Raw genomic sequence first — 26,223 nt, forward strand, 5'->3', positions numbered from 1 at the left:
ATTAAACATGTCCGTAACCCGGTTAAGGCCCGATTAAAGCCCGATTAAGGTAGCCCGATTATAGACCGAGACCGACCGACCGAATATAAAGTGTACCATGCCCTCAATAACTAAGCCCGATTAGTTAAATGGGCGGACACGGTGTAGCCTTTGAAAGTCTTCAAGCCCGATTAAGCCCGACCGAAATCGAACCGGCCCGACCGATTGACACCCCTAGTCAAAAGGCAATCTACACAACTTGAGCACTTGGTCATCATCACTTCATCAAAAGAATAAGCTCAAGTCCTTATCAGAGTCTTCCACATTGTTATTTTTCAAGTCAAAGCTCAGTGGAGACCTATAAAGGTGCATTCATTCCATTATTGCATATTTTATTTGCACCACACCAGAGGTAACCCTCTTCTATTCTACTACTTATATTTCTGTATTTTTTACATTAAATTTATACTGTACTTATGCTTGTGTAGAGGATTCTCTTATCCTTAAAAGAGTAAGGTGTCTCTTTACGTTAAAGGGGATTGTAAAGGTGGTTCTCTACTTGTAAAAGGGATTATTTAGATTATCTTATCCTTAAAAGATTGTGTAAAGGTTTTCCTCCTTATCTACTGTACTAAAAGGGAAAAACTAGTGGAATATCTTACAAGAGGCTCTTGCAAGGAGTGGATTAGCCTCATGTTGAGTCGAATCACTATAAATCTTAGTCTTGTGTGGTTGTGATTCTTTTTATTCTGTATTTTATATTTTCCAATCACACTTGGAATTCATAATAATCGAAAAGATTTAAATTTTCACTAACATAACCTATTCACCACCCTTTAGGTTATTTCATCCTCATGCGATTCCATTGGTCCTCTTATATGTGCAGATGTTGCATTCCTCCACAGGAAATACTTTCCTTTATTTTATTTATTTATTTTTAAATTAAAGGAAACAATGATTTAAAAACCTAATGTGAGAGGTGTAGTAGCACCTACATGGTCAGGAAACCCTCTCTTTAATTACTTGGTCACCCCATATAGGCATATACTATGCCCAGATTATTTGACACCCCAAAAGTTTGAAAAGCTTACTTGAATCACCTTTGCATTCAATATTTATTACAACTAACCCATTTCGGTAAGTTATTCACCATTTAATGATGAAGTCATGAGTTGAAAAACTCCTAAATACCCAAACTACCCTTAGTGACTGAATGAAAAGACCATCTTACCCTTTAAAAATATTAACCTAAAAAATTATATTTAAATAGTGTGTCAAGGGATTCCCCTTTCATCTGTCATCGTTGAAGAACCCTTCTTTCCTTGCTACTGTAATACATCGAAGGGGAAAGGGACACCTAAGCCTCTCTGTTTTAATAATGAAAAATGCAAAAATAAAAAATCTTATATTGCAAGAAGTCTCTGGCTATGAAGGTTTTTTTAAGGAAACCCGATCGAAACTGAAAACTGTAGATCGATTTGAAACAATTTCATCTCTTCAAATTGGTTTTCAATCTCTTCAGGTTGGTTTCCATTAAGTTAGAATTGAGAAATTTAGTGTTTTTTTTTCCCAAGTGAATAGTGATATTGGGAGGTTGTTCTCTCTGGAGAAGTAGCAAGACATGACCGATGGTTCCGATCAGGACAGTGCCGTGGCAAGACTAGGAAGAGTTGAGGGGTAAGACTTAGAACTGGCGAGTCAATGGATTGCACAGGAAGAGAGATTTGCAAGAATCGAGAGAGTCAGGGGAGGGGTAAACAAGTCCGAGAGTAGAAGCGACAACGACAAGAAACCCAAAGGGAGGAAGTCAAGGGGAAACTTAATCCAGTGGTTTTGGTCAAGGTCAAAGACAGGAAGGAGGGGTAGGGAAGACACGTGGTGGTTGTGGTGGTGGTGATGATGGGGGGAAGAAGTATGGAGGCCGATGAGACAGAGAGGTGGTTTGAGGGAGAGAAGATGAAGGGACTCATGCGTGTTGGGGGCTACATCTTCTTCCTGACCTTCTTTTGTCTGTTTTATTTGATCCTACAACGAGGGACTCAATATCTCATCTCGCAAGTTGAATTGAAATTAAACAATATAAGGGTAAAATGGTCTTTCCATTTAACTACTAACAATAGACTAATATTATTAGGTTTCATAGATCTTCAAAGTAAACTTTTCAAACTTTTAAGGTGTCAAATAAACTAACCATAGCATAAGGGTGTCCAAGTAATTAAATTTTATTTAAAACAATATGAACATTAATCTTTAGGCATTTTATTTTGTTAGGGAAAAAACAAAGGGAAAACATGGTCATTAGTCTCTGCCACCATTTTAATGTGATGGTGACACTACTACCCCCACCAAAGCCATTGGGCATGGGAGTCTTTGCTTCAAAATGTTCACAAGGGGCCTTGATTCACAAGTGTTACCAACAATTTCATTGATTAGTTTGTAATCAAATGTCCTCTATTTAAAGTACATGAGGAGATGGATGATTGCTTCTTTGAATTTTATGATTATATTTATTATTATTGTTTGCAATCAAACTGGTTACAGCCATGCTTGCAATCAAATTGATTACAACTTATCTTTATCAAAAAAAAAAAAACACAATATACTTAAAATATTAGTCTATATTAAAATTAAAAATGGTAGGAATATCAATTTTTGGTCTGATCTATGGATACCCATCATTCCGAATTTTACTCTTGATAAATCAATTGTGAATAGACCAAGTGCTCCAATTTTAATTAGATAATTGACTTCATCTGTCGGAATGTTTGAAAGTCTAGTTTACTCACAGCTACGCTCTCTCTCCTCACTGTGAATCATATTGTAAGAACTCCAATTTCCTTAAACAATGATACTTGGTGATGTAAGCTCTCCAAAACAGGGATCCTAACCACCAAATTGGCTACGAAATTCTCAACTTCTGGTTCATTTACTAACCAAATCGGATTATCAAACATGTGTGCTTACTTATCTCTTTGCTCTCATTGGTGGCATTTTCTCTGAAAATCAAACTTCATCCAATATTTAAAATATCTAAAAGGATTTGGGCAGCGTGTCCTTTGGGCATACGAACTGAAGTCTTTCTGATTATTCCTTTAAACATATTCTTACATATTTCTTTCATTTTGAAGGATAAATCAAATTTTTTCTTCACTATTTTCATCACTACTACATATGGACACATAGGAACATAGTGACTCTTTTTAGTAGATAGAAACATAGTGACTTATAATCAGGATAAACCAAATCTCTATTTGATTCTTCACCCTATGAAACAATGGATCGCTCAAGCTTACCACCCATCCCTACCCAAGTGAATCTACTCAACACAACTTTTCCTCATTTTCCAATTTTTTCTAATATGAACCCACCAATTCTCATTTGTGTGGGAGTCACTGATGCAAATACTAACATTTTTGCATGGGCTACGTCTATCATTGTTAAAGATAATGATATCTCTTAATTGTTGATTATATGATAACAATAATTACTATTGACACAAGTACTCTGGGCGATTTCACTAAATGCATTTGGGCCGCTTGCCCATTAGGACTAAACACTGCGGCTCTCCAGGCTCCTTCTTTCCAACATATTATTATGTATTTCTTTAATATTTTACATGGTGATTGAGAGTACTTTTTCTCCCGTTTTATCATTTTGTGCTATTATATTTGGAACCATAGGAATAGAATAATTTTGAGGAAGGCTAAACCCAATCCACATGACATACTAGGCCCAACTATGAAATGGATACACCGGACCACTGATCGACGACAAATGATTCTGCCAAGGGGTCACACGGCTGACCCAATCCCAACAAATTCTACCCTTAACCTATCTAGCCCAATTAAAAAGGATTGCAATATCTTAATTTGTGCAGTGATCAATTGTCCTAATCTAGAATTGACAAGTTGGGTTGTCGGTTTAATGATTAGAAATGCAAAAAATTTACTAATAACAGGTTATTTAATGACAAGAAACCCTGCTGAAGGAAGCGCCAGGGCCCTTCTGCTTGGAGTTCAATCGGTAGTAGAACGTGGAATATCCTTGATAGAAATATGGACTAATTCATAGATCATTTGCAACCTCTCTTTTGACCTACAAAATTTTTTGTGGCCATTAAGTACAGCTGCCATTTTTTTGGATGTATATAAACACATGGCTAATGTAACCTCTAGGCTAAAACCTAAGTCAGAACATGTGACTGCTTTTGTGTCAATGGCTCAAGATAAGATGGCAAACGGTGGTATAACCGATGGTACCTAAATTTGCTGTTGTTTTTTCATTTTTCTTTCAATCAAAAAAAAAAAAAAAAAAGGTACTCATGGCTTCTCATGTCCATGAAACAGGCTAGAGACACAAGATAGAGAATCAAGGAGGATTTGAGTGATTAAGTGGACCTTGAATATTTAATTTCTGATTATAGTACTACCTCATGCCTTTGAGAGAAGTACCTTTATTTATGGAAATATATAAAATTTTGTCTGGTCCCATTTTTTGTCTCAGGCCCAGTACTACTAATGAGACTTAAAGCTTTTTGGACGATAGAAAACAATCTCAATTCACTAACTTTAACTCCTAAAATGATGTAATACCCCTTTCTAAAAAAAAAAAAAAAAAAATGATGTAATACCCCTTATTTCTTCTTAATGAAGCCTTATTGTCGTTTTTCATTAAAAAAGAAAAAAAAATTGATTACAACTTATAACTTTTTTCATAACCTCTTATCGAAGGGAAAAAAATCTTTTGTAATCTCTCTTCTACAGCCTCAACTTCCCAGTACAACGTTTTAGAAGTGGGTTAAGATTGCAATTTTAAATTACTTAAAAAAAAAAAAATCTTAACAAGTGGACATATTGGTTACAAATCCTTTCGCAGCCGTAACCTTTTTTCTATAGCCTCAACTTCTTAGTATGTACCTTGTTCAAAATGGGTCAAAATTGCAATTTTAAGTTGTTATTAAAAAAATGGTGATTTACATCAACCTCTTATGACGTTTGCCTATATTACATATTCCTCCTTGAAAATCTAAAAATTACATTTAAATCCACCCAAACTAACACGGTTAGACTAGTGTTAGTTTTAGAATAGGAAAAGACAATTTTACACCCTCCTCTTCTTCTTTCTTCTTTCTTCTTCTTCTTCTTCTCCTTCTTCTAACACTGTAAGGGCTTCAAGACCTGTTCAACAACCATTGGCTTTTTCTTCTAACACCCTTCCTCTGATTCTTCTTCTTCTTTTTCTTCCCACTTCTAAATGTAACCAAATTTCATTTGTTCTAACTAGAAATGGAGATCATAAGAGGATAAAACAACAATCAAAGTCTTCACTTCTAAACTAATCGATTTGGGAGAAGAAAGAGGGGAAACCAGAAAAAGGATACCCGAATGACCGATTTGGCTCTTCTTCTTTGTCCAGATTCTGAACCCTAAAGCTTTTTTTTTGGGATCAATCCAAACCCTAAATCTTATCTACAAAGATTTATAACACAGGGATTTTTATTTTGTGACCTCCGCAAGGGTATTGGCGTAGCTTCCGGCCGAGGAATCCACCATCTTTGCACCAGCGGCGTCGCCACCTCTCCCTAGGGTTTTGATTTTTTCGAAGAGTTTCGTGGCGAGTTTTGGGATCCTGAGGTATGAGAAATTGTCGGAGAACGATAATCAGATGGTCTTGGGAGCTAGCACCTTACCGGAGGCTCGCGTTGGATGTGGAGACAGGGGATTGAAATGCTATTGGAGATTGCTGTAAAGCCGCCATGTTTTCTGTTTTATGAAGAAGAAGAAGAAGAATTAGAGGAAGGGTAATTACATCTTTTCCTATTCTAAAACTAACACTAGTCTAACAATGTTAGGTTTTATGAGTTTAAATGTAATTTTTAATTTTTAAGGGGGAATACGTAATATAGACAAACGTCAGGGGAGGTTGATGTGAATCACCCTTAAAAAAAATATAAGGAAATTGGCCCAACATCCAAAGAGATGTTTGCAATACTTTTCTATGACATATAGTTGGAAAATCAGTTTTATTTTTCAACTCGACTTGGCCTTTGCAAAATCTACTAAGTTCGGCGAATCAAATGACTCAAACCTTATTTAGGTGAGTTAGTTTATTTATTTATTTTTTTAAATAATATCTTGCTTGTTTTTATTCTTTTTTGAGTAATGAGGGACTAAGGCATAGTTGCTTCACAAACGAGAAGAAAAAATGGCTGATATTGAATATAACAAATATAAATTCTAGGTTTTCGTTTGGTTGTAGATCAAGATCAAATATATAGTTTATGAATTGTATATGACCCATTAAAAAAAAATCATATTTAAGCAAAAACATTAAAGTCAATAAAAATTCGGATCTACTTTGATCATTTCTTAAATATTGGGCAAATCTTTATAATTCATGATCAGATGTCATATTCTTTGAACTCAACTTGAATGACTTGCCAAGTCTAAACCTGAATTTTCAATTATTCTCTGAGATGGACAATGTAGAAAGAAGTATAGTTATCAACACAAAATTATCAAGGGAAAATGTTGGAAGCCCGTCATGTATGTGTCTTTTTCTCCCTAGCCCCCACATTCTATGAAATGATGCCTTGCCTAATCAATCCTACGCTCCCCATTGGTGCATGCGTTAACTTATGAAAAGCGAACCATGCGCCCAACCCTCACCCTTATATTAAATACCCCATGGAAACATTCAGTTTCATTTTTAATCATAATATCCCTTCACGTAGAAGTGATTTACAATTAGAAAAACTTATTAGTCTATATTCATACGATCATTACGCGATACCCAACAGGGGAACGCATGTCACACCATCATTTAATGCCATGATGCTCACAACTCATACATATCTGATCGTTCAAAATTTGTCTCATTTAAAATAATGATTCTATACTTAGCCACTACGACGGGACCAACTGTCGTTGCCATGTGATCGTCGAACCTGTCCTTTTGGCTGGTCAGGTCCCGCTTGCATCAAATGCTAACCTCCCGATTATGGATCATCCTTTGATGTCACATCATTGAAAAATGATAGCCTTTGGATTCGAATCATGTTTTATGAGTAGGCCATGACAAGGGATTCGGATCCTCTCCAGTTCGCATGTGATAGCTGGTAGCATTGATCGATATATCCTAAGCATTTTGAAAAAAAAAAAAAAAAAAAGGGAAAAAAAGAAAAGATGCATGTGCCCCAAATGCCTCTTAACCGTCTAAGGTGCATAAGAAGATCTCGTTCCATGATAAGGGTGTCAATTTGGTATTGATAGCGAAACCATATTGAATTGTCATGAATTATCGTATCAAAATTGTGCTGAAAGAGATTTGATACAATTTTTTGATATGACAAAACAACATTTTCTTGGTTAGTCATGGTATGGTATGAAACTGTACCAAAACTTCGAATCATATTGGTTGACATCCTTATTAAATAAGGAATTACTCCTACATATACTAAAACACAAATGTTTCAAATAAAAATCATACCGAAACTATATCCATATTGACTGAGAAATTATATTTATATTGTTTAAAACCATAGTGACATCAGATTAGAGTAGAACGATATGGTTATTGAAATATATCAAAATTTTAAGTTTGATATGCTTTCGATACCTACTCACGATCAATTGTATCATATAAAAAAAAAACATACTGAATACCATGCCAGTTGATACCCTTGGCCATGGTTTAAAAAATCGGATTGAATTGGTCAAGATTGTCCGAATCAGATCAGTATCGGCCGACACCAATCCATTGATAAGGTATAAGGGTAAAATGGACCAAAATGTTAAAAAAATAAAAAATAAAAAAGGCATATCCGTCCGATCCAAACCAATATTCCAATCCCAACCGTTACCTATTTGATCCGTATCAGTAATTCAGTATCGGTTGAATCTCTTCCTTGGCCCACGATGAGGCCTGAAATCCACGTAACGATGACTATATTAGTTAGTGTGCGCACTAAGCGTACAAGCAAAGTTTGACAGCCATTGGATTCGAATAAATCCTAGTTTTTTATTTTTTAGGGTTTTTTAAGAACTTTTTATTGTTAATGCACTCCATCTTTGAATTAATATTTTTTTGGGGGCTGCTTTCCAATCAATTTTATTAATAATAATTAAAAAAAAATAAAAATTGAAAAGCTTAAATACACTGAAATTCCCATGCTGATGATAACTGTAACACCATTTTCTTTCACGATCTCAGATTTGCAGGTCACACACAGCGAAGCAATTGAATGATTAGCGAGAAATTATAGTTTTGTGTGGAAACTACGGAGAAATTACGTAGCAGAGATCTTGTTTTTTGATATGGGAAGAAGGTTCAATGGTGGACAATGAGGTATTATTTTCGATTTCTTATGCTGCTGCTCGCGTTCACACATGTTGCCCTTTCTGACCTTTGATTTTTTTTTATTCTCCAGAGTTTCCTTTAATGGTAACATTGCAGAAGGTTTCTTTCCTAAAAAGTTTTGGCTTGATCTGAGTAGATTTGGCTTCTTATTATAGTTTCTGCAATTCCAAAAACTTCCCTTTTTTGGATTCAGAGGAGAGGGGGTTGATTTGATTATTACTGTTGTGTTATCGTTTTGGTTCTGTGATTTAAAGTTTCGATTTGTTAGTTTGGAAGGTGAGGATAAGAGTTTTTCTTCCGGATTCAGTAGAGATCGCAGGAGATATATATCTATATTTCTATATTTCTTCCGGGTTCACCGACAATGTGAGTGGTGTGCATTGGTAGTTTGAAGCAGGGGTTGAGAATAAAGATAAATCGAAAGTCGTACTTAGTTGGTAGTAGTTTTGGGAAATTGGATCTTTGATCTATAGATGGTTTCAAGAGGTTGTTTTTCTGAGTTTGGTTGTGGAGGAGAATTGGAGGAATTGTGGATGAGAGGGTATTCATTGGCACAAGGGAGATGAACGGGAAATCCGTGCATCTGGAGGGACAATGACTGGTGGGTCATTGGGTCTACGTACAGGAAGTTATGGATCGCTGCAACAACAGCTGCAAAACAGTGTTTTATTGCCAATTCAGACGTCACCCATTATTGTGCGCAAGCCCTCAAAGATGCTTCTGCCTGGTTCAAGAGATAAGGAAAGGTGTGTTCCACGGATCTGCAAATTTGCTGGCAGAAGGAGGGTTGGAATGCTACTGGTGGTGGCCATCTCTGTTTTGGTTTTCATGTCAGTTCTATCTGTTATTACTAAAGGTTTGTGTTCCATTTTTTCCTATCTTTCATTATTCTATTGCAATGGTCGTTCTGTGGGATAAACACTGCATCTTTAAATTTTACATGATATTAGTATTTTTGTTTTAATACTTGAAGTTCAGTTTTTGTTTGGGGAAGTTGGCCAAAAATCAAAATTTTATTGCCCTCTTTTTGTTATAACGACAGTGATCCATCTTGTTTAGTACTTTATTAACAAGATAGTTATTGGTATCTCATTCTGTTCAGTTTATATTCCTTTTTTATTTTTGTTCATATTCATCTGTTCGGGAGAGGATTGAGAGAGTCAAAACATGAATTCTCGCTTCCTATCTGGGGCAGTACGGCTGCTGAATTATGCAATGCAATATGGTCTGCTGGTTCATGAGTCTTAACTAGGACCTGTAGGGTGTGGATATTCTTATGATCTTATAGAATGCACTAGCCATTATAATGTGATTTTTTTTTTTTTCTGGACAGTTTCCCATTCATAGTTCTGTCTTTCCTTAAAGTATCACAAACTGGATTGTTTGTGATAACCCAGTGAGGCCTCTCCTTAGGATGGGATATATTCTGGTGAGAACTATGACATACCTGCACGCTCTATATTTATGTTCCTGATATCTGTTAACACAATGTCGAGTTCTCCCAGGGAGGGCCATGTCCTGAACTAAGCATTCCTCTTTCTGGGGTCATTTTTCTAAGTTATACTAGACATTGGTAGATGCCATTATTTGTTTGCCAAAAAATTCTTCATTCACTTGGTTTCTTTTCAGATGAAGATGTATCAGAGGTTGTTTCTGGACAGCATATGCAAAACATTAGGCCCAACATCAGCTTGCCATCAATTGATCCCGGTGATCCCATGAGTACTAGGTCACATGAAAACAAGACAGATAATAATTCTGGATCACATGAAAACAAGACAGGTAATAATTCTTCTTTACAAAATAATGTATCGATGACTGCTGTAAGCGAAATCCAGCCGCCACCTCCTTCAGTTTTTACGCCAAATGCTCTTCCTTTTCGCCATCCATGTGAAAAGTTTGCACTTCCACCCCCGCCAAATGATAGAAAGCGGACTGGACCACGCCGTAAGTTTCATCTGCGAGCATTTGCAACCACACTATTATATTTGTATGGAAGTATGTTTAATTTATGATTTGTTGCTGACTTTGTTGCTTATTTTCCTTTCAGCTTGTCCAGTTTGTTACCTTCCTGTTGAACAAGCTATAACCCTTATGCCAAAAGAATCATCAACATCTCCTGTACTTAGGAATTTAACTTATGTTTATGAGGAAAATTCAATTAGAACGGAACCATATGGAGGATCTGAATTCGGTGGATATCCTTCTCTGAAGCAGAGAAATGATTCTTTTGATATAAAAGAGTCAATGAATGTACATTGTGGGTATGGCTATTCACCTTCTCAAGATCTTGTGTATACTTATTGATGGGTTCCAGTAAACTTTTCTCTCAACCTGAACTGTTTCTGGGTTGCAATTATTGTTTGTGATGATCGATGCTCGTTGTTATGATCAGATTTGTTAAAGGAAGAAAACCTGGACATCAGACTGGATTTGACATAGATGATTTGGACCTTCTTGAGATGGAACAGTGCCGTGGTATTGTTGTAGCATCAGCCATATTTGGTACTGAAATTTAAATTTCTTCTGGCATTTAGTTTCTTGAGCTCAAGTTATATTTTTTTGTGATTGACTTGAATTTTTATATTTTTTAAGGAAACTATGATATCATACAACAGCCCAAAAATATCAGTGAAGCTTCGAAGAAAAGTATTTGCTTTTTTATGTTTATTGATGAAGAGACTGAAGCTTATATGAGAAATTCTAGTGTCCTGGATGGTGGAAATAAGGTTGGATTATGGAGAGTTGTTGTTGTCCGTAACCTTCCTTATCTTGATGCGAGACGGAATGGAAAGGTACGCGTAATTATTTTTCTTTTTAAATTGATCCCGTTCATTTTGATTTTATGCTTGATTGGCTCTTAGTAAGTCTAGTTGCAATAGAATATTGACTTTTCTTAGAACACAAGGACAGGAGTTTGGTTGTTGTAATTAATTAATATGTTCAATAAACAGAGGCATATTATGGTCTTGCCTGGTTGGATTTTTGCAGATATTCCCCCCTCCCCCCCTACATATGGTTAGTTGTGTTTCTTAGTTTTTTCGTTAATACACAAGTATCTATGTGCATCATGCCGTCGTACTCTTGGATAGGAATCTAAAAACAATTATGTGCAGAGTCCTTACCTTATATGTTTTTACACATCTCTCTTTTGAACTACCAGTGGGAGAATCCTACTGATGGGGTAAAAAAGGGTGGGGCCTTTACCCTGTTAATTAAATCTCTGTTTTATCAAGGAAAAACACCTTGGGGGGGGGGTTGGATCATCAATTGCCTTGTGTGACTTTATTAGGCTTGGGCGGTTTGATAAGTCAATTCACCATCCTGGGGAGGTGCTTTCCTGTATTATGTAATTAATTGTAAAGCAATTGCTACTTTTCAGTCTCGTTTGCTTGAAACTCATAGTTGTTAAGAGTTGATTTTTTTACTCTGTGATGATTATTATGTGAATGAATGTGGACCTTAACCTTGTCTTCAAGTCTTCAATCAGAGACATGCTGCGACTTGTACCCTATCATTCTCCCTCCTTTCCCTCTCCTTGTCTCCCCCTCCAGGAGTAGGCCACAAGTTCTATTGAAGGGATGCAAGATACCACAATGTGACTGTCCCAGATCGATATATTTTGGATATGTGGTTGTCAACCTTTAAGGAATTTAAGGAATGCCTCTCTATTGCATTTCTTAAGCTCAAGTTCCTTGGCCTTATGAAAAGCGCAATGCTGTGGCCACTAGAAAGGATATATGATGACGTGGCTACTAGATAAGGAGATATGATGCTTCCAGGTTTTGGGACACTTTTATACTTATCTGTCAAAATAAAAGAATGATTTGGCCAAAGTTGGAGAGGGGAAGGTGGACTTCAGATTGGTTTCTAGGTACACCAATTCTGTAGATCTTCTTAAGGCGTCTTTTAATGTAATCCTTGCTTATAGAAGAGAAGGTTCCAATTTGCAACTGGCATTTGAAAGCATTTCATTAGCACCACAACATGGGGATAAGTTGGGTAATCTAAAGTTTCTAATTCCTTTTTTTTTTTCAATCAATGGAAGAAAAAGAGTTGAAAATCAGAATTGATGGCCATGGGATGGTGGAGGATTTAGGGCCATTGAAGCTGTTAACAGGATTGGTTTAGGGTGACTATGGTTGTGGAAAAGGTAAGGAAAGTTTCGAAAACAAAAGATACTTAGGAAAAAGAGTTTGATGAACATGTCATGGATGGAGATTTATTATTATTATTTTCTTAAATCGAACAAAATGGGTAGGAAATTGAATTCAAAAGCTTGGTGACGGATGAGTTTATATGCAATTGATTGAAGATATTAATGGAGGCTGAATTCTGGATCAGAAGCACATTTTGGCAGTGGGGATGCCCCCTTTTGGAAGGATAGAGAAACAGAGAAAAGAAGAGTTGATAGGCCTTATTTGTATACAGCGATAGATCTCTAATCATTACACCTTGTAGCCCTTTGTAGCCCCTGAATGCCATCATATCTTCAGTGATTTGAATGTAGCAACATGGCAGCAACTCTTCATTGACCTATTGTAGGGAGTGCAAGGGTCACCTATATGGACTTCACGTGATTAGACTCCTGAACTAGCTCAAACCTTGACTGTAATAACTATATTCACTGATTTAAAAAAAAAAATAACTAACAACTACTAACTCAACCTTATCCAAACTTAAGTCTACACTCCAAACAAAATAAGTTGAATGAAGAGATGAGAGATGAGAGATGAGAAATGAAAGTAATAGGAAAGAGGCCAAACCAACAAGTTAGGAGAATTTCAGCTCAAATCCAACCAAAGCAAACATTTCCAAACCAGATGTCTAGATAGACCATGGTCCATAGTTGTCAAGGTGTTGCCAAGGCAATGACTTGGCATCCAGGCGGTTTACCTGGGGCCTAGGCGACAATCGCCTTATTGCACTGCATGTCGCCTTGTGTTTTGACACTTATTTATGCCAGATATCATTTAAGTAAATTTTTTTTGTATTTCATTTACTTAATATATTATTCGTAAATAAGCAAATACCCCATATTTGAATCTTATAGAAATAGTTTAAAAATCAAAATCCAAAAGGATAAAAAATCAACCCCCAGTCCAAGAACAAAAGCTGGATTTTGGTTATAGGGGCGATTTTCAACTTTTAAATGCCTGGGGTTTTTCTCAATTATGAAAATTTTATAAATCATATCAAGTTAAAACATTGCTAAAAGCTAAAAGTCCAGTAAAATTATCTTTTGTTTTGATATCCATAAAATTATTTTAATTCAGGCAATTTTAACAGCATTCACATACTTTAAAATAAGTTTGTTAGGAGCATAATTTTGTCATTTTGTTTATAGGGGCGATTTTCAACTCTTAAATGTCTGAGGTTTTTCTCAATTATGAAAATTTTATAAATCTTATCAAGTTAAAACATTGCTAAAAACTAAAAGTCCAGGAAAATAATATATATTTTTTTATATCCATAAAATTATTTTCATTCAGGCAATTTTAACAGCATTCACGCATTTTAAAATAAGTTTGACCGGAGTATAAATTTGTCATTATAACTCAGATTTAAGTAATCTTAGACTTGTTGGAAAGCTGATTTTATGTTGTACGTAATACAAAAAGTTTCATGTAAAAATAAAATCATTTGAATAGTCAAACTTTTTATAGAACAAGAGCATTTCTCTAAATGTTGATTTTTTATGACTTAATGTGACTTAATGTTGATTTTTTATGATTTGATGTGGCTAAATGTTGATTTTTAATGACTTGATCTGGCTTAATGTTGATTTTTTATGATACAAGGTATATGTAGCTTACTAAATAATGTTAGAAAATAGGGAAAATAAAAATAACACTTGATTGCCTTGTTCACCTTAAGGCAGGCACCTTGCCTAAGCGCTTAGACAATCCTCCAACCTTGGTTTGCCTTGGCGCCGTGACAACTATGCCATGGTCTCTACAATCCAATATCAAAACCCAAAGTACCAACCAACTTAGCAGTCCCCTTAATTTTTAAATGCCCCATGCAATGTTGTGGTCCATTGGACCACTTCTCCTTGGTGTTCAAGGGGGTAGCGTTTACTCTTCTCGGTAAGGTTTGCTTGATTGAAAATGTTCCTAAGGAAATATCTTTCTTTTTTTGGAAAGGTTATTTAATGCAATACTGGGTTACAAACCGTAAATTTAGGGTTCTATGGGCTCGCAAGTGACAAATAACTCAAATTGAATGATTAATGGCAATTTCATGAATATTCAGAACAGTTCACGATCCTCTGGGTATGGTAAACAGGAACACGAGCCAAACTGATGTGTTCTAAGATAGAAGAGACAAGAGTAATAGAACACTGACCCATAGGACAAAATCACAGTGAACCAAAAAGCAGAAAGGACAGCTTCACCACCACCTTAAACAAGGTTCCACCACTTGTGGCTTTAACTAAATCACCATAGGTGTATAGCTTCATGAGAAGACAGGTTTCTTTGCTTTTCCAAATCATGGGTAACTTCTCCACATCTCTTTTATTAATAGCTTCTAAAACAGTACAAGGAAATAGAAAGTAATTGAAAAGATAGAGAATAAAATAGAATCACTAAAAGCAACTAACATGAGTCCTGGTGGGCTTAAGTTAAAATATAGAGAAGTGGGACAATAATGGGCTTAAGTGACAATAACACAACTTAATTATGGGCCCAAGACAGAATTATTTAAACTGGGACTAAAGACCCATTGTGGGCTTATTTTAAAAGGCCAATTGTCTGCCTAATTAGGTGCCCAATGGTCCTTTTCCTTGTGCCTCCTTGAGTAAACCTTCAGCCCTTCATCACAAAAGAAAATGTGTACCCAGTACTTGAGGTCTTGCTGCTCTGGGTTCTGGGGATGGTGATAATGCACGAAGCCTTACCCCTTGCTTCGCGGAGAGGTTGTTTTATGACTCGAACCCGTGACCACATGGTCACGATGGAGCAACCTTACCCTTGCACCAAGGTCCGCTCCAGATCACAACCAGGAATATAATTGAAGGAAAGGACGATACTGGACTTTTAGAAGAAGGCTGGGGATAAAACAAAATAAACCTCAGGATGCATGGGCTTCGAGTAATTTTAACTAGCCTTTCCTCATGTGAAAATAAAGAAGAATGTCTTCCTCACGATTGCAAACAGTGAGGGCAGTAGACCTGAATTGTTTCAGATGAGGGATCTCGAAGCCTGAATAGGGCTCAGGTTGATCTGAAATTTCGGTGAAGGTCCCTAATTCATGGAACTATAGAATCAACTCAACAAGCATTCAGATCTGTCTCCTAAGAATAAAATATTTTACTGAAACAGGTAGTGGTGGAAGAGGGAGGACCTGATCTAAGTTTCGATTTGAAGTTCTCTAGTCCAGCAGGTTTTTGGACTGGAAATCTGCTTGGGTCGCCCTTAGGTAGCAAATATCACCTCAAATTTTCAGGAAAAACTGATGAGGTATGGCGAGTCAACAAAAGCTAGTTCAGATTCTGTTTTGCCATTAATGGCAAAAAAACGGAACTGTAGAAAGAATAACAATAAAAATGGGAAGAGTAAAGGTGGGAAGAGGGGTGGATCACACCTAAATCAAGAGAGGAGATCAGGGGAGATGGAACAGCAGTACTTGTGCGTCAACAGCTCTTGGTATCTATTCCATTAAAAAATTTCATTCATTGATGCAGTTAAGGGTGTCCAATTGGGCTAGTGGGCTTTTAGAATATTTTATTTTGGTCCATTGTTGGGTTCTATGGGCCTTCGAGTTATTAGTTTTGAGTTTTTTTTTTTTGTGGTAATGGGTCTCTTTTAGAAGCCCAAAATTTGGGAATACATGGGATCAAGTGTAAGGTTAAGGTTTATCCAATACATTGGGCCCATTATTATTATTATTATTATTATTATTATTATTATTATTTTATTTGGTAGTGTAAACAGGATTGGACTCAAAACTTATCGTTATTTCTAGCTTTTTAGATTAGATTAGGAAACTTCTTAGACTATCGTTGGAGGATAGAGTCGTTTTTTTTTATTAATTTTTAATTTTTTTATTTACTTTCGTCTGACGAGTGAGATTGAGTTAAGTTTTTAAATATGTAAGCTGTGGGATTTGGAGTGATAGAATGAATTGTTTTTTGAGTCTCGTGCTCTCTCTCCCTATTATCCTACCTTTCTCTTCTAACCAATAGCCTATTTTCACTTTTCTTTGGTGCTGCCATGGGCTTTGAAATAGTGTTATTTTGTTGTTGCTTTTCTCTATAGCATAAGATCCATCTCTACTTGATCTGCATCAACTTGTTCTCACCACCAATAGAAACTTCTATTTATTTTGCATTATTTGGTATCCGATAAAAATCCTGAACATCGATAAGCAGTTGATCCATCACGTGATTAACTTGATTGGAGTACTTCGTAGAGAGGACAAAAATGGCTTCAAGAAGGGCTATGAGAAATTGATGCAGAGTATTTTCTCTACCGTTTCACCTAAAAGTTCAAACCGTTAGGGAAGGGCAGGATCAATATTTACATTTATATTTCCCCGCTTGTGTAGTCCAAGATCCCATGGTCCTTGCATGTGGAGATCATGCGGCACCGAGGGAGAAGTTTTGGCCCTTACCCAATTTTTGCACCTCCCAGGTGTTGGACACGACTTCCTGCTCTGATACCATGTTCCCTACTGTTTCACATAAAATCTTGAACTGTTAACCATTGGAAACTCATCTAATGGATGACAAAGCAGAAGACTTGATCGAGGTTACATTGATATTGAACATCTGGTGTTCAAGAAAAGATTCCAATTAAGATGATTCGTTTTGATGTTGTTCGTACAGTAGAAGATCAAGTAGAAATAGATGATCTTCGTGGGCAGGCTACAATCGAAGATTTCATTGTAAACAAGGGACCTGCTATTGATATCCCCATTAAGATTAAAATCTTGGATTTCATTCTCCCCCCAACTATTCTTTGACAACAAGCATCAGACAGTCACTGATTTTGTGTGTGTTATCCGTGAGAAGCATTGGATCAACTAATCAAGGAGACTAATGATCGAGTGGTGTTGATTCCCCCCTACTATAAAAAATGAGGACGACTTTTTTCCAAGTTATGTAAGCCTATAAAGTGGCACCAATTGATTGTAATAGCTAGACTTTAATTAACGAAATTATTGAGTGCAAGTTCTTGGCAGAAAAACAATATTTGAGAGGTAAGATGCCTAACCCATTGAGGGGTGAGATACCCGTTCTACCATTCTTTTTCCACCATTTTCCACCCCTCCATCAATTTTCTTTTCTTTACTTTATTTTTCTTCTTTGTTTCAATCTGTGAGAGAGTGGTTTGAGAGTAGAATGAACATTGTTTGAAGACCCGACAATCATCCTTCAACAAAGACTTAGATCAGCTACACAACAGAGATCGATTCCTGCAAATTTCCAAGTTTCCTTTTTCTTGTTCAGGCACCAAATCTCCCAGATCTGTAAGCACCTTGGCCATGCCTTTTGAGGGCTTGTTCCTGGCCACAAGCGACATTCGACCAGCCCCTTGCTGCCTTTGAAGGCCTGTAACAGCTTCAGCAGGTTTTCTCCAAAGTTTCCTAATCTGGACTCTGTTTTCACCATCGGATCTCCTCAACCGGCAACTTGTTTTGGAAGTCCTTTGAAAGGATTGAAGGACGCATCAGGGGACCACTCGACTGACCTTTTTGCTCTGTCTGAGCAGCCGTTAGTGAGTTACAAGCTTTCTCCTCCAGTTCTGCCGAAACCGTAGTTCAGCCCAGGGTCTGTTGCTGTGCTGCTGTACTACTGACAGCTTACTTGGGTCAAAACTTGGGGGACCTTTGGCCTGTTCACAAGCTACCTACGACTAGGTGTGATAGTCCTATAAGTTCCCTATCTTTGTGAGCAAAGCTTTCTTCCTAAGTTCAGCCCTGCTGTGTGGTTCTTCTGGAATTACAGATCTGAAACTTGGAACTGATTTGTTTTGGAGTTTATTTCAACTGGGGTTTGTTTGCTTATGTGAACCAATCTATATATATATATATATATATTTATAGAGTGAGAGAGAGATAGATCTGGTTTAGTATTAATGAGCTAAATTGGTACCTTTGGTCAACAAGTTCCTGTACTGGTTTATAGGGTGTTGGGACTTCATGATATTGATTGACAGCACAATTGGAAGATCGTCGATGTACAGTCTCTTTTTGGTTAAATAATTTTAGTTGAAGTAGATGGCGTTTGTTCTGTAAGTTGTATTCCTCCTTACTTATATGCAATGAAACATTGAAACTTTCATTCTTATGCTCAGATGACTTCTTGAAGCATTGACTGGTATCAGATGGTTTCTTACCTGAATTTTACCTGTTTCAGGTTCCAAAGCTTCTATTACACAGGATTTTCCCTAATGCCCGGTTCTCTATATGGATTGATGGAAAGCTTGAACTAGTTGTGGATCCATATCAAATTCTTGAGAGGTACACTTTATGCCATTTTCACTTCTGCAGATATTTCCTTCAAATTGTTAGTATGTAAAAGGTCAATGAAGTGTAGTTTGAGTGAGCAATTCATAGTCTCAAGACTGACTCCTGAATGTGTGGTTTCTATATCATCATAGAGAGCTTGTTTTGTGGATGACATTCCTTCGTCATTTTTATCGTCATGGTTTTGGGCTGGCTTTATGAGCGTCAATCCTCTTAGTAGGATAATACCTCTATGTATCACCTCTATGTATCATTTTTTGTATCCTTTGTACTACTATTCTCTTTTTATGAATAACTTGCATTAAAAAAAACATGATCTTTCAATGAATCCTTTTCATAGTAGTGACACTTTTTGTGTGTAGAGTTTTATCTTGAGATGTGGCTCTATTCATCAGTTTGGAATTTCACCATTGAAACTGTAGTTTAACAGTTAAATCCACTCTAGTTAATCATCTAGTTGTTTAACACTTGGCAAACCTAAGTGAATCCTAGGGGTACTGATGCAGTTAGGCGTTGATTTGATTAGGGTTATTATGTCAACTTTAATTTTAATTTTATCTTGTTGCTGTTAGTTAACGATAGGCGTAGTACGTGGAAATTAGGGCTAAGAGTTTATGCTTACCTTCAGTTTCAAATAGGGTTAGGACTCTTTGTTTAATTCTATATAATAGCGTGTAACCCAACGTTTGGGATTTAGATTTAAGGTTTGGAATATTGAAGAAAGCGAGACTTACCTCTCAGCTATGCACTTGTGCGTGTTCTCTTGTCTCTTACTTCCTTTGGTTCATCTTTTCTCAGGTCAGATTTCATCTTCTAACCTCCTTCCTCTCTCCTTCTATTTCTGCTTTCCTCATAACTTAATACAGTGTGCTCTATTTCTGGGTGACCTAAGAGTCCTACATAAGTCGATTGACCTCCTTGGGGAAGCAAGCAGTTCATTCCGAGATTTCGGGCAAAAGAAATCCTTCCATTGGTGACCCGAAACCCTCACTATTCAGCTCCTAAATCCTTTTCTGGTTGAGATATAAAGACATGCAACTAGACCTAAATCTGCCTCGTCCGCCAGTTTAAATCGCAGCAGCTTTATTTCATTTACAGTTGATTGTTGGGTCTGGGTATTACTTGCATTTAGTACTCCTGTGAGTTAAGAATCTTCATCCCAAGTTGCTTGTTGATTGAAGTTGTTATGAAGGATTTTTGTTGATTCAAGCCAATGAGATTACTCTTTGGTTGGAGTTCAGGTCGTAAGGTTGAAGAAGGGTAAAGTCCTGGAGTTACAAGTGACCCCCCTCACTTATTAGTACTGCAGTGTCTCAAAGTTATTTCTGCTTTGCACCCTTTCTCCATTGTTATTCAAGATCTGTCCTCTTCTTTCAGGTTTATTTACTATTATGTCCTAAAGTCCTTTCTCTTCCCAAAAGAGCCTTTACCTTCGCTGTAAATTTGCAGAATTGCCACCTTGCTCGCGTAATTATGTTTAATTGTCTGAGTGGGCCCCTAAGTGGTCAAAATAGGGTTTTTGAACCCTGGGATCCGCATCAGGTAGGAAATGAAGCAAGAAGTAATAACTGTTGCACACTTTGCGGAAGGCCTTGTTTTGTTTTTTTTTTGGGGTCTGTGGAGCCCGCATTACTGGTGGCTCTTATGTTATGTGCTAGGTCTTGTAGGAGTCTTGGGTTACAAAGAATTTTAGTTTGGGTTAGTGGTTCAGGAGGAATTTAAGTTGTCAGTTGATTTTAGGTCAGTGGCAGTTTCTGTAGCCTTCAGGTAATCAGGAGGGTACTAGTTTGGATTTGAGTTATTCATTTTCTTTTGGGTAATATTACTGTGGGCCTTATTTTTCGGCACAGTACTATTTTCCTTCTTACTTAGTTCTATTCTGAAGCCTGAAGCTGTTCGGGAACTTTGGTTATCTTGTCATGATTCTTGTGAATTAGGGGCAACTTCCATCTGAAACAGATGAAAGGCCCTAAGCCTTCCCAACACCTGAAGTTTAAGGTGCAAGAAAAGGCATGCGCCTTGGTGAAGTGAGTAGCAAACATTTGTAATTCACTGGCTAATATGTGTTTCCATGTTGGTGGGCAATATTGTACGAAATGGTAGAAGCTGTGAGGATAATATAGTGAATATTCCACTTCAATTAAGAGCATGCCTGTCTGGGCATGTGATTATAGTGGTCATCTGGATGCCAAACGAGGTTCAAAGGGGGAGGAGGGTTGCAATGTATGTCCAAGTGGCCAATTCTATGGGTTGCTTGCCTGGAAGATTGTTCGGACTGGTATACCATATCATGCCTCTGTGGCTTATAGGGAGGGTTTTTTTTTTGCCATGTCATTAAGACATTGTGTAGAGGAATTTTTCCATAACCGGACCATGCTTGGGCTGGGTTGAGAGGGTTCAAATACTGCCTGACTTGGTATTCTATCAGGCCCGGAAATATGCTCATGATGCCTTTCTGAAGCTGGGGGCAGTTGGGCAATTGCTTTATTTTTGAACATATGGTCTGAAGAATGTTTGTTCAAATTATTTAATAAAGTATCTCTTTCTAATTCCTTGCTTGAATTTTTGAAGTTGATTTCCCTTTTTATATGGCGGGAATTTCTTTATTTATTAATTTCTTTTTTTTTGGGGGGGGGGGGGGAGGGGGTGAGAGTGGTAATAGGCGTAAGAGAAATTTTATTGGGAAGAGATACAATTGTAGCATTTTGATCATATACAGATTCTTTACAACAGTAGACAACATAAAACAAAGTGAAGCAGAAGATAACTGATGTAGATAAGTCACTTGGGCTTATTTTATTGCAAATAAGCCTTGGGTTGTGTTATATATGTGTTGGGTCTTTGATCCCATGAGTTTTCTTTGAAATAAGCCACTTTAATGGGCCTAAAATATGGGTAGAAGCTAGAAGGTAGAAAAAGGGGATTTAATTCATTAGTTTAGTTAGTTCCTATTTAATTCAATAAAGGCCCATTAGGTCATTGGTCGGTTGTAAAGTCCTATATGGACTATTAGTTAATCCTACTCTATGTTGGAGTCATAAAGTCAAGTCCTAGTCCTATTTTGAATTCCTAGTTGTAGTAGGAGTGTCTAGTCCTATTGGGAAACTAGCTCCTAGTTGTAGTAGGAGTGTTTAGTCCTATTGGGAAACTAGCTCCTAGTAGTAGTTTGATTGCTATTCTACCCTTTATAAATAGTGGAGCCTATGTACATATATTTGCAGATTTGGATGAATGAATTATTGAGTGATTACTCTTTAACTAAAAAAACTGTTATTGAGAGATGAGATGTCTAAACCTTTGAGGGGTGTGATACCTAATACCTGAGGGGTGAGATACCCATTCCTTTATTCTTTCACCCATAGTTGTCACGGCGACAAGGCGGTGGAGGGTTGTCTAAGCGTGAAGGCGCATGCCTTGAGGCGAACAAGGCGACCAATTGTTATTTTTTATTTTTTCTATCTTTTAACATTATTTAGTAAGCTATATATATACCTTGTATCATAAAAAATCAAGATTAAGCAACATCAAGTCATTAAAAATCAAGATTTAGCCATATTAAATAAAAAAAATTAACATTAAGACATATTAAGTTATAAAAAATCAAAATTTAGAGAAATGCTCTGGTTCTATAACAAGTTTGACTGGTCAAATGATATTATTTTTACATAAGACTTTTTGTATCAGTTATAATATAAAACCAGCTTTCCTACAAGTCTAAGATTACTTAAATCTAAGTTGTAATGACAAAGTTATGCTCCGGTCAAACTTATTTTTAAGTGCGCGAATGCTGTTAAAATCGCCTGAATGAAAATAATTTTATGGATATCAAAACAAAAAATTATTTTACCGGACTTTTGGTTTTTAGCAATGTTTTAACATGATAGAATTAATAAAATTTTCATAATTGAGAAAAACTCCAGCATTTAAAAGTTGAAAATCGCCCCTATAACCAAAATCCAGTTTTTCTTCTTGGACTGGGGGGTTGACTTTTTATCCTTTTGGAATTTGATTTTTAAATTATTTTTATTGGATTCAAATAGGGGGTATTTGCTTATTTATGAATAATATCTTAAGTAATCACTCAATAATTCATCGATTAGCCAGACAAATAAGGCGACTATCGCCTAGGCCCCAGGAAAACCGTGCTTTCACCCTTCTCAACCCTCCATCGATTCTTCTTTTTCTATTTTTATTATCTGTTTATTGTTATTAGAAGTTCAGACCTGTTAAAGCATACAAAATCAGAATCAGCCAGACAAAGAGTTCTTGTTCTTGAAGCCAATCGACTCTCATTGCTGCCCAATTTTGAGATCTGATCTGCAGATCCTTTGGAGGACTGGTTCTATACTCTAAGAAGATCAATTGATCATCTCTTGAAGGTTATCTGAAGAAGACAAGTTGCTGTTCCTGCAGAATTCTTCACATTCTCTCTCCTAGGTCTGAAAATCAAGAAAGCGCATAACTTCATAACCAGCCATCAGAAGCCTTTCATATTTTGGGTTTTTGTACCCTCCCTAGGGACTATCTACACCCAAAAGTGCAGCTCAATCGGACTCCCACAGACTTGGCCGCACCTTTCTCTTTCTAGCTCTATAGAAGGTCTTTCTCTCTCCTATCGGGTTGGGTTTTGGGCTGATTTTGCTCCTATATGGATTGTATCCTTGGGGGTTTATTTGATGGTCTTATTTCTTTGTTTCCTAGTCCTATTTGTATTGTTTGGGGTTATAAATTGCGGAGTTAGTTACTTGTATACTTCTGCATTAATAACTTTGGGAATAAATGTGAATACGAAACAACCCCCACAGTAAAACAGCCAATGTGCTGACTCCAGAAGCTCTTCTTAACCAGATTGCTATCTCAAGCACTCTCCCGTGCAGGCAATAACCAGACAAAAACATCAAGTGCGGTAGAGACGTTACCAATTCTAAAACCAAATCAAACGATCAAATTTTTTTTAATCATCAACTAATCCGCTCACATTATCGCAATATTAATTGTTTAGAATTAGGAGATTTGGCTCTTCTTCTTGGTCTAGCAGCCCTGAATTTTTTCAGAAACTTCCGTATCTAATAACATCTTATCCTATCCTTGTCCAGTTACTGCCTCTTGTGAGGGTTGATTAACTGATTTGATCTCTATGCTCCATAGTCCTAAAAATGTTGCTCATATAATTTCATCACCCAGTGTGTCCAAGTTTCACTACCTATTCTAAAAGATAAAATTATGTGGGCTGGTTCACCAATCGTGCTAATATCTTCCGTTTTATTTATTGTTCAACAGTGGAATCTTGGATTGGGCCTATTGTGACATCAATATTGGAATAGCTGGCCCCTAGATCAAAAGTTTCAGGCCTGTTTCTGGATACAAGGAATGAGGCTAGATTGAATGTTGGTTAGGATTTGAAGTGTGGATTGGTAGTTACACAGCAATTCATCATTAAGGGGATTCTCATCTGAGCCCGAACCATTCGGTTCATTTGGCGTTATCTTGTCTGTATTGTCTTCTCCGTCCATGCCAGAGGTATGGGCCACAGATTGCAATGGACATAAATTTTGGCCAAACACATGCTAGGGAACGTTAACATTTACAGGTTGTAAAACAGATAAGGTGGATGGTCTAAGATGTTTTTTTTTTTCCTCTGAAATTAGTTGACTAGAGAAATTTTGAACTCCTGAAATATGAGTTTTTCGTAACCAAAATCTTATGCTGTATTTGCCCCGTTGCTCAGCACATGAATTGGGAGCTATTCTGATCATCAGCCTATTGTATTGATTTTTAGTTGTTCCATTTGCTTTTTAGATTCTTGTGGCGGAAGAATGCCACTTTTGCAATCTCCAGGCATTATAGACGCTTTGATGTGTTTGATGAAGCTGAGGCTAATAAAGCAGCAGGGAAATATGACAACGCCTCCATTGATTATCAGGTCGAGTTTTATAAGCAGGAGGGTTTGACCCCTTATACTGAGGCTAAGCTTCCAATAACCAGCGGTATGTGCACCTTTTGCTGTTGTATTTTTTTTATTTTCTATTTTCATCATTTCTGAACTGAAATCTGTGAATCATCAATTTGTTTTGTCAGATGTCCCTGAAGGATGTGTGATTATAAAGGAGCACATTCCCATTACCAACCTCTTTACCTGTCTCTGGTTCAATGAAGTTGACCGTTTTACGTCAAGGGACCAGATAAGCTTCTCCACCACGAGGGACAAGATAATGTCAAAAGTAAACTGGAGTATCAACATGTTCTTGGATTGTGAAAGACGCAATTTTGTGGTTCAGGTATTTATATCTATATATATATATATATATATTTCCCTGGTTCTTATAGCTAACTTTTCGTGCCCCAACATCCTTTTTTTTTTTTTTTTTTTTTTTTTGCTTTACTCAGTTTTCTATCTTCTGAAATTTTGCTTTGTGAGGATGGTCTTTCTTCTTGAGTTGTAGTGGTAAATTTTATTCTGCTTCATGATTGCTGTGCTATCTGGTAAAATATTCAAATGGTTGTTTTGCCTCATAGAGACTAACTTTGCCTCTTAATGTACTTAGAATGAAAAAGAAATGTTCTGTGATCAGTCACTTTTGATTATTGATAATACTCTTGGCTAACTGAGTTTAAGAATGTTTTGACCTGATGACCAAGAGTTATTGCCTATAGTTAGCATTGTTTGCCTTTTCCCTCTGCTCTATTCATCTTTTATTTTTATATATATGTTTTTAACCTAGGATGCAATGTGTTAGGCATACCATCGAGATTTGTTAGAGCACATGGCACCTCCGGTCGGCATAGTTATTCATCCTCCTCCTGCATTATTGCCAGAGCTTCCTACTGATAGGTTTACAAGGTCTCCGCCAAAGAAGGTGCCCACTAAGCGTAGCAGAGAAAGAAGATCCAGTTCGAGGCGTCACCGTAAAGTTACAATTGGTAGCAGGGAGAACAATTCATTTTAGATCCTTTTGAATTTTGTCAAAATATATAATTTTTTTTTCCCTCCCTGTTTCAAAATTATTCAATGCAGGGCAGGAGGATTTGTGCACTGAGGGGTAGCAGGCCTTGTTTGGAAGAGAGAACACTCTGAATTTTGTTCGGAATTGTCAATATCTATTCTTTTTCATTGTAAATATTTTAATCCGAAATAAATAATATGAGTTTCCTGCCATTACTGCAACACCTAGTGGGTCTTGTTCTGTCATTCTGGTTCTTGAAATTGATCGATGGAGCCAGAATCTTGGACTCTATCCCAGTTAATGATACCAACCATTGTCGCGAAAACAAATGCATTTACTGTGTTGGTTTGAGTATGCACAGAACAAGCTCTATTGATTTTGAAGGAATTCTCATGAGTTTTGTACAGTGTCTTGTATTCTAATCTGCAGGCCATGCGGGTTAACAGATATTCGATCACTGTGGGTTTAG

At 36.8% G+C, this 26,223-nt stretch overlaps 1 protein-coding gene across 1 annotated transcript; it reads left to right on the forward strand.

Annotated features, from left to right (window-relative positions):
- Nucleotides 1-8,120: 8,120 nt before the first annotated feature.
- LOC122094036 (probable hexosyltransferase MUCI70) lies at nt 8,121-25,975 on the forward strand. Its single transcript, XM_042664635.1, has 10 exons — nt 8,121-8,325; nt 8,408-9,193; nt 9,967-10,284; nt 10,388-10,601; nt 10,733-10,842; nt 10,933-11,132; nt 18,701-18,804; nt 24,610-24,797; nt 24,889-25,088; nt 25,548-25,975. The coding sequence occupies exons 2-10, from the start codon at nt 8,932-8,934 to the stop codon at nt 25,755-25,757; spliced, it is 1,806 nt and encodes a 601-aa protein (XP_042520569.1). The 5' UTR covers nt 8,121-8,325; nt 8,408-8,931; the 3' UTR covers nt 25,758-25,975.
- The last annotated feature ends 248 nt before the right edge of the window (nt 25,976-26,223 follow it).

This window comes from Macadamia integrifolia, chromosome 11 (genome assembly GCF_013358625.1).
Source record: "Macadamia integrifolia cultivar HAES 741 chromosome 11, SCU_Mint_v3, whole genome shotgun sequence".
Lineage (NCBI taxonomy): Eukaryota > Viridiplantae > Streptophyta > Magnoliopsida > Proteales > Proteaceae > Macadamia > Macadamia integrifolia.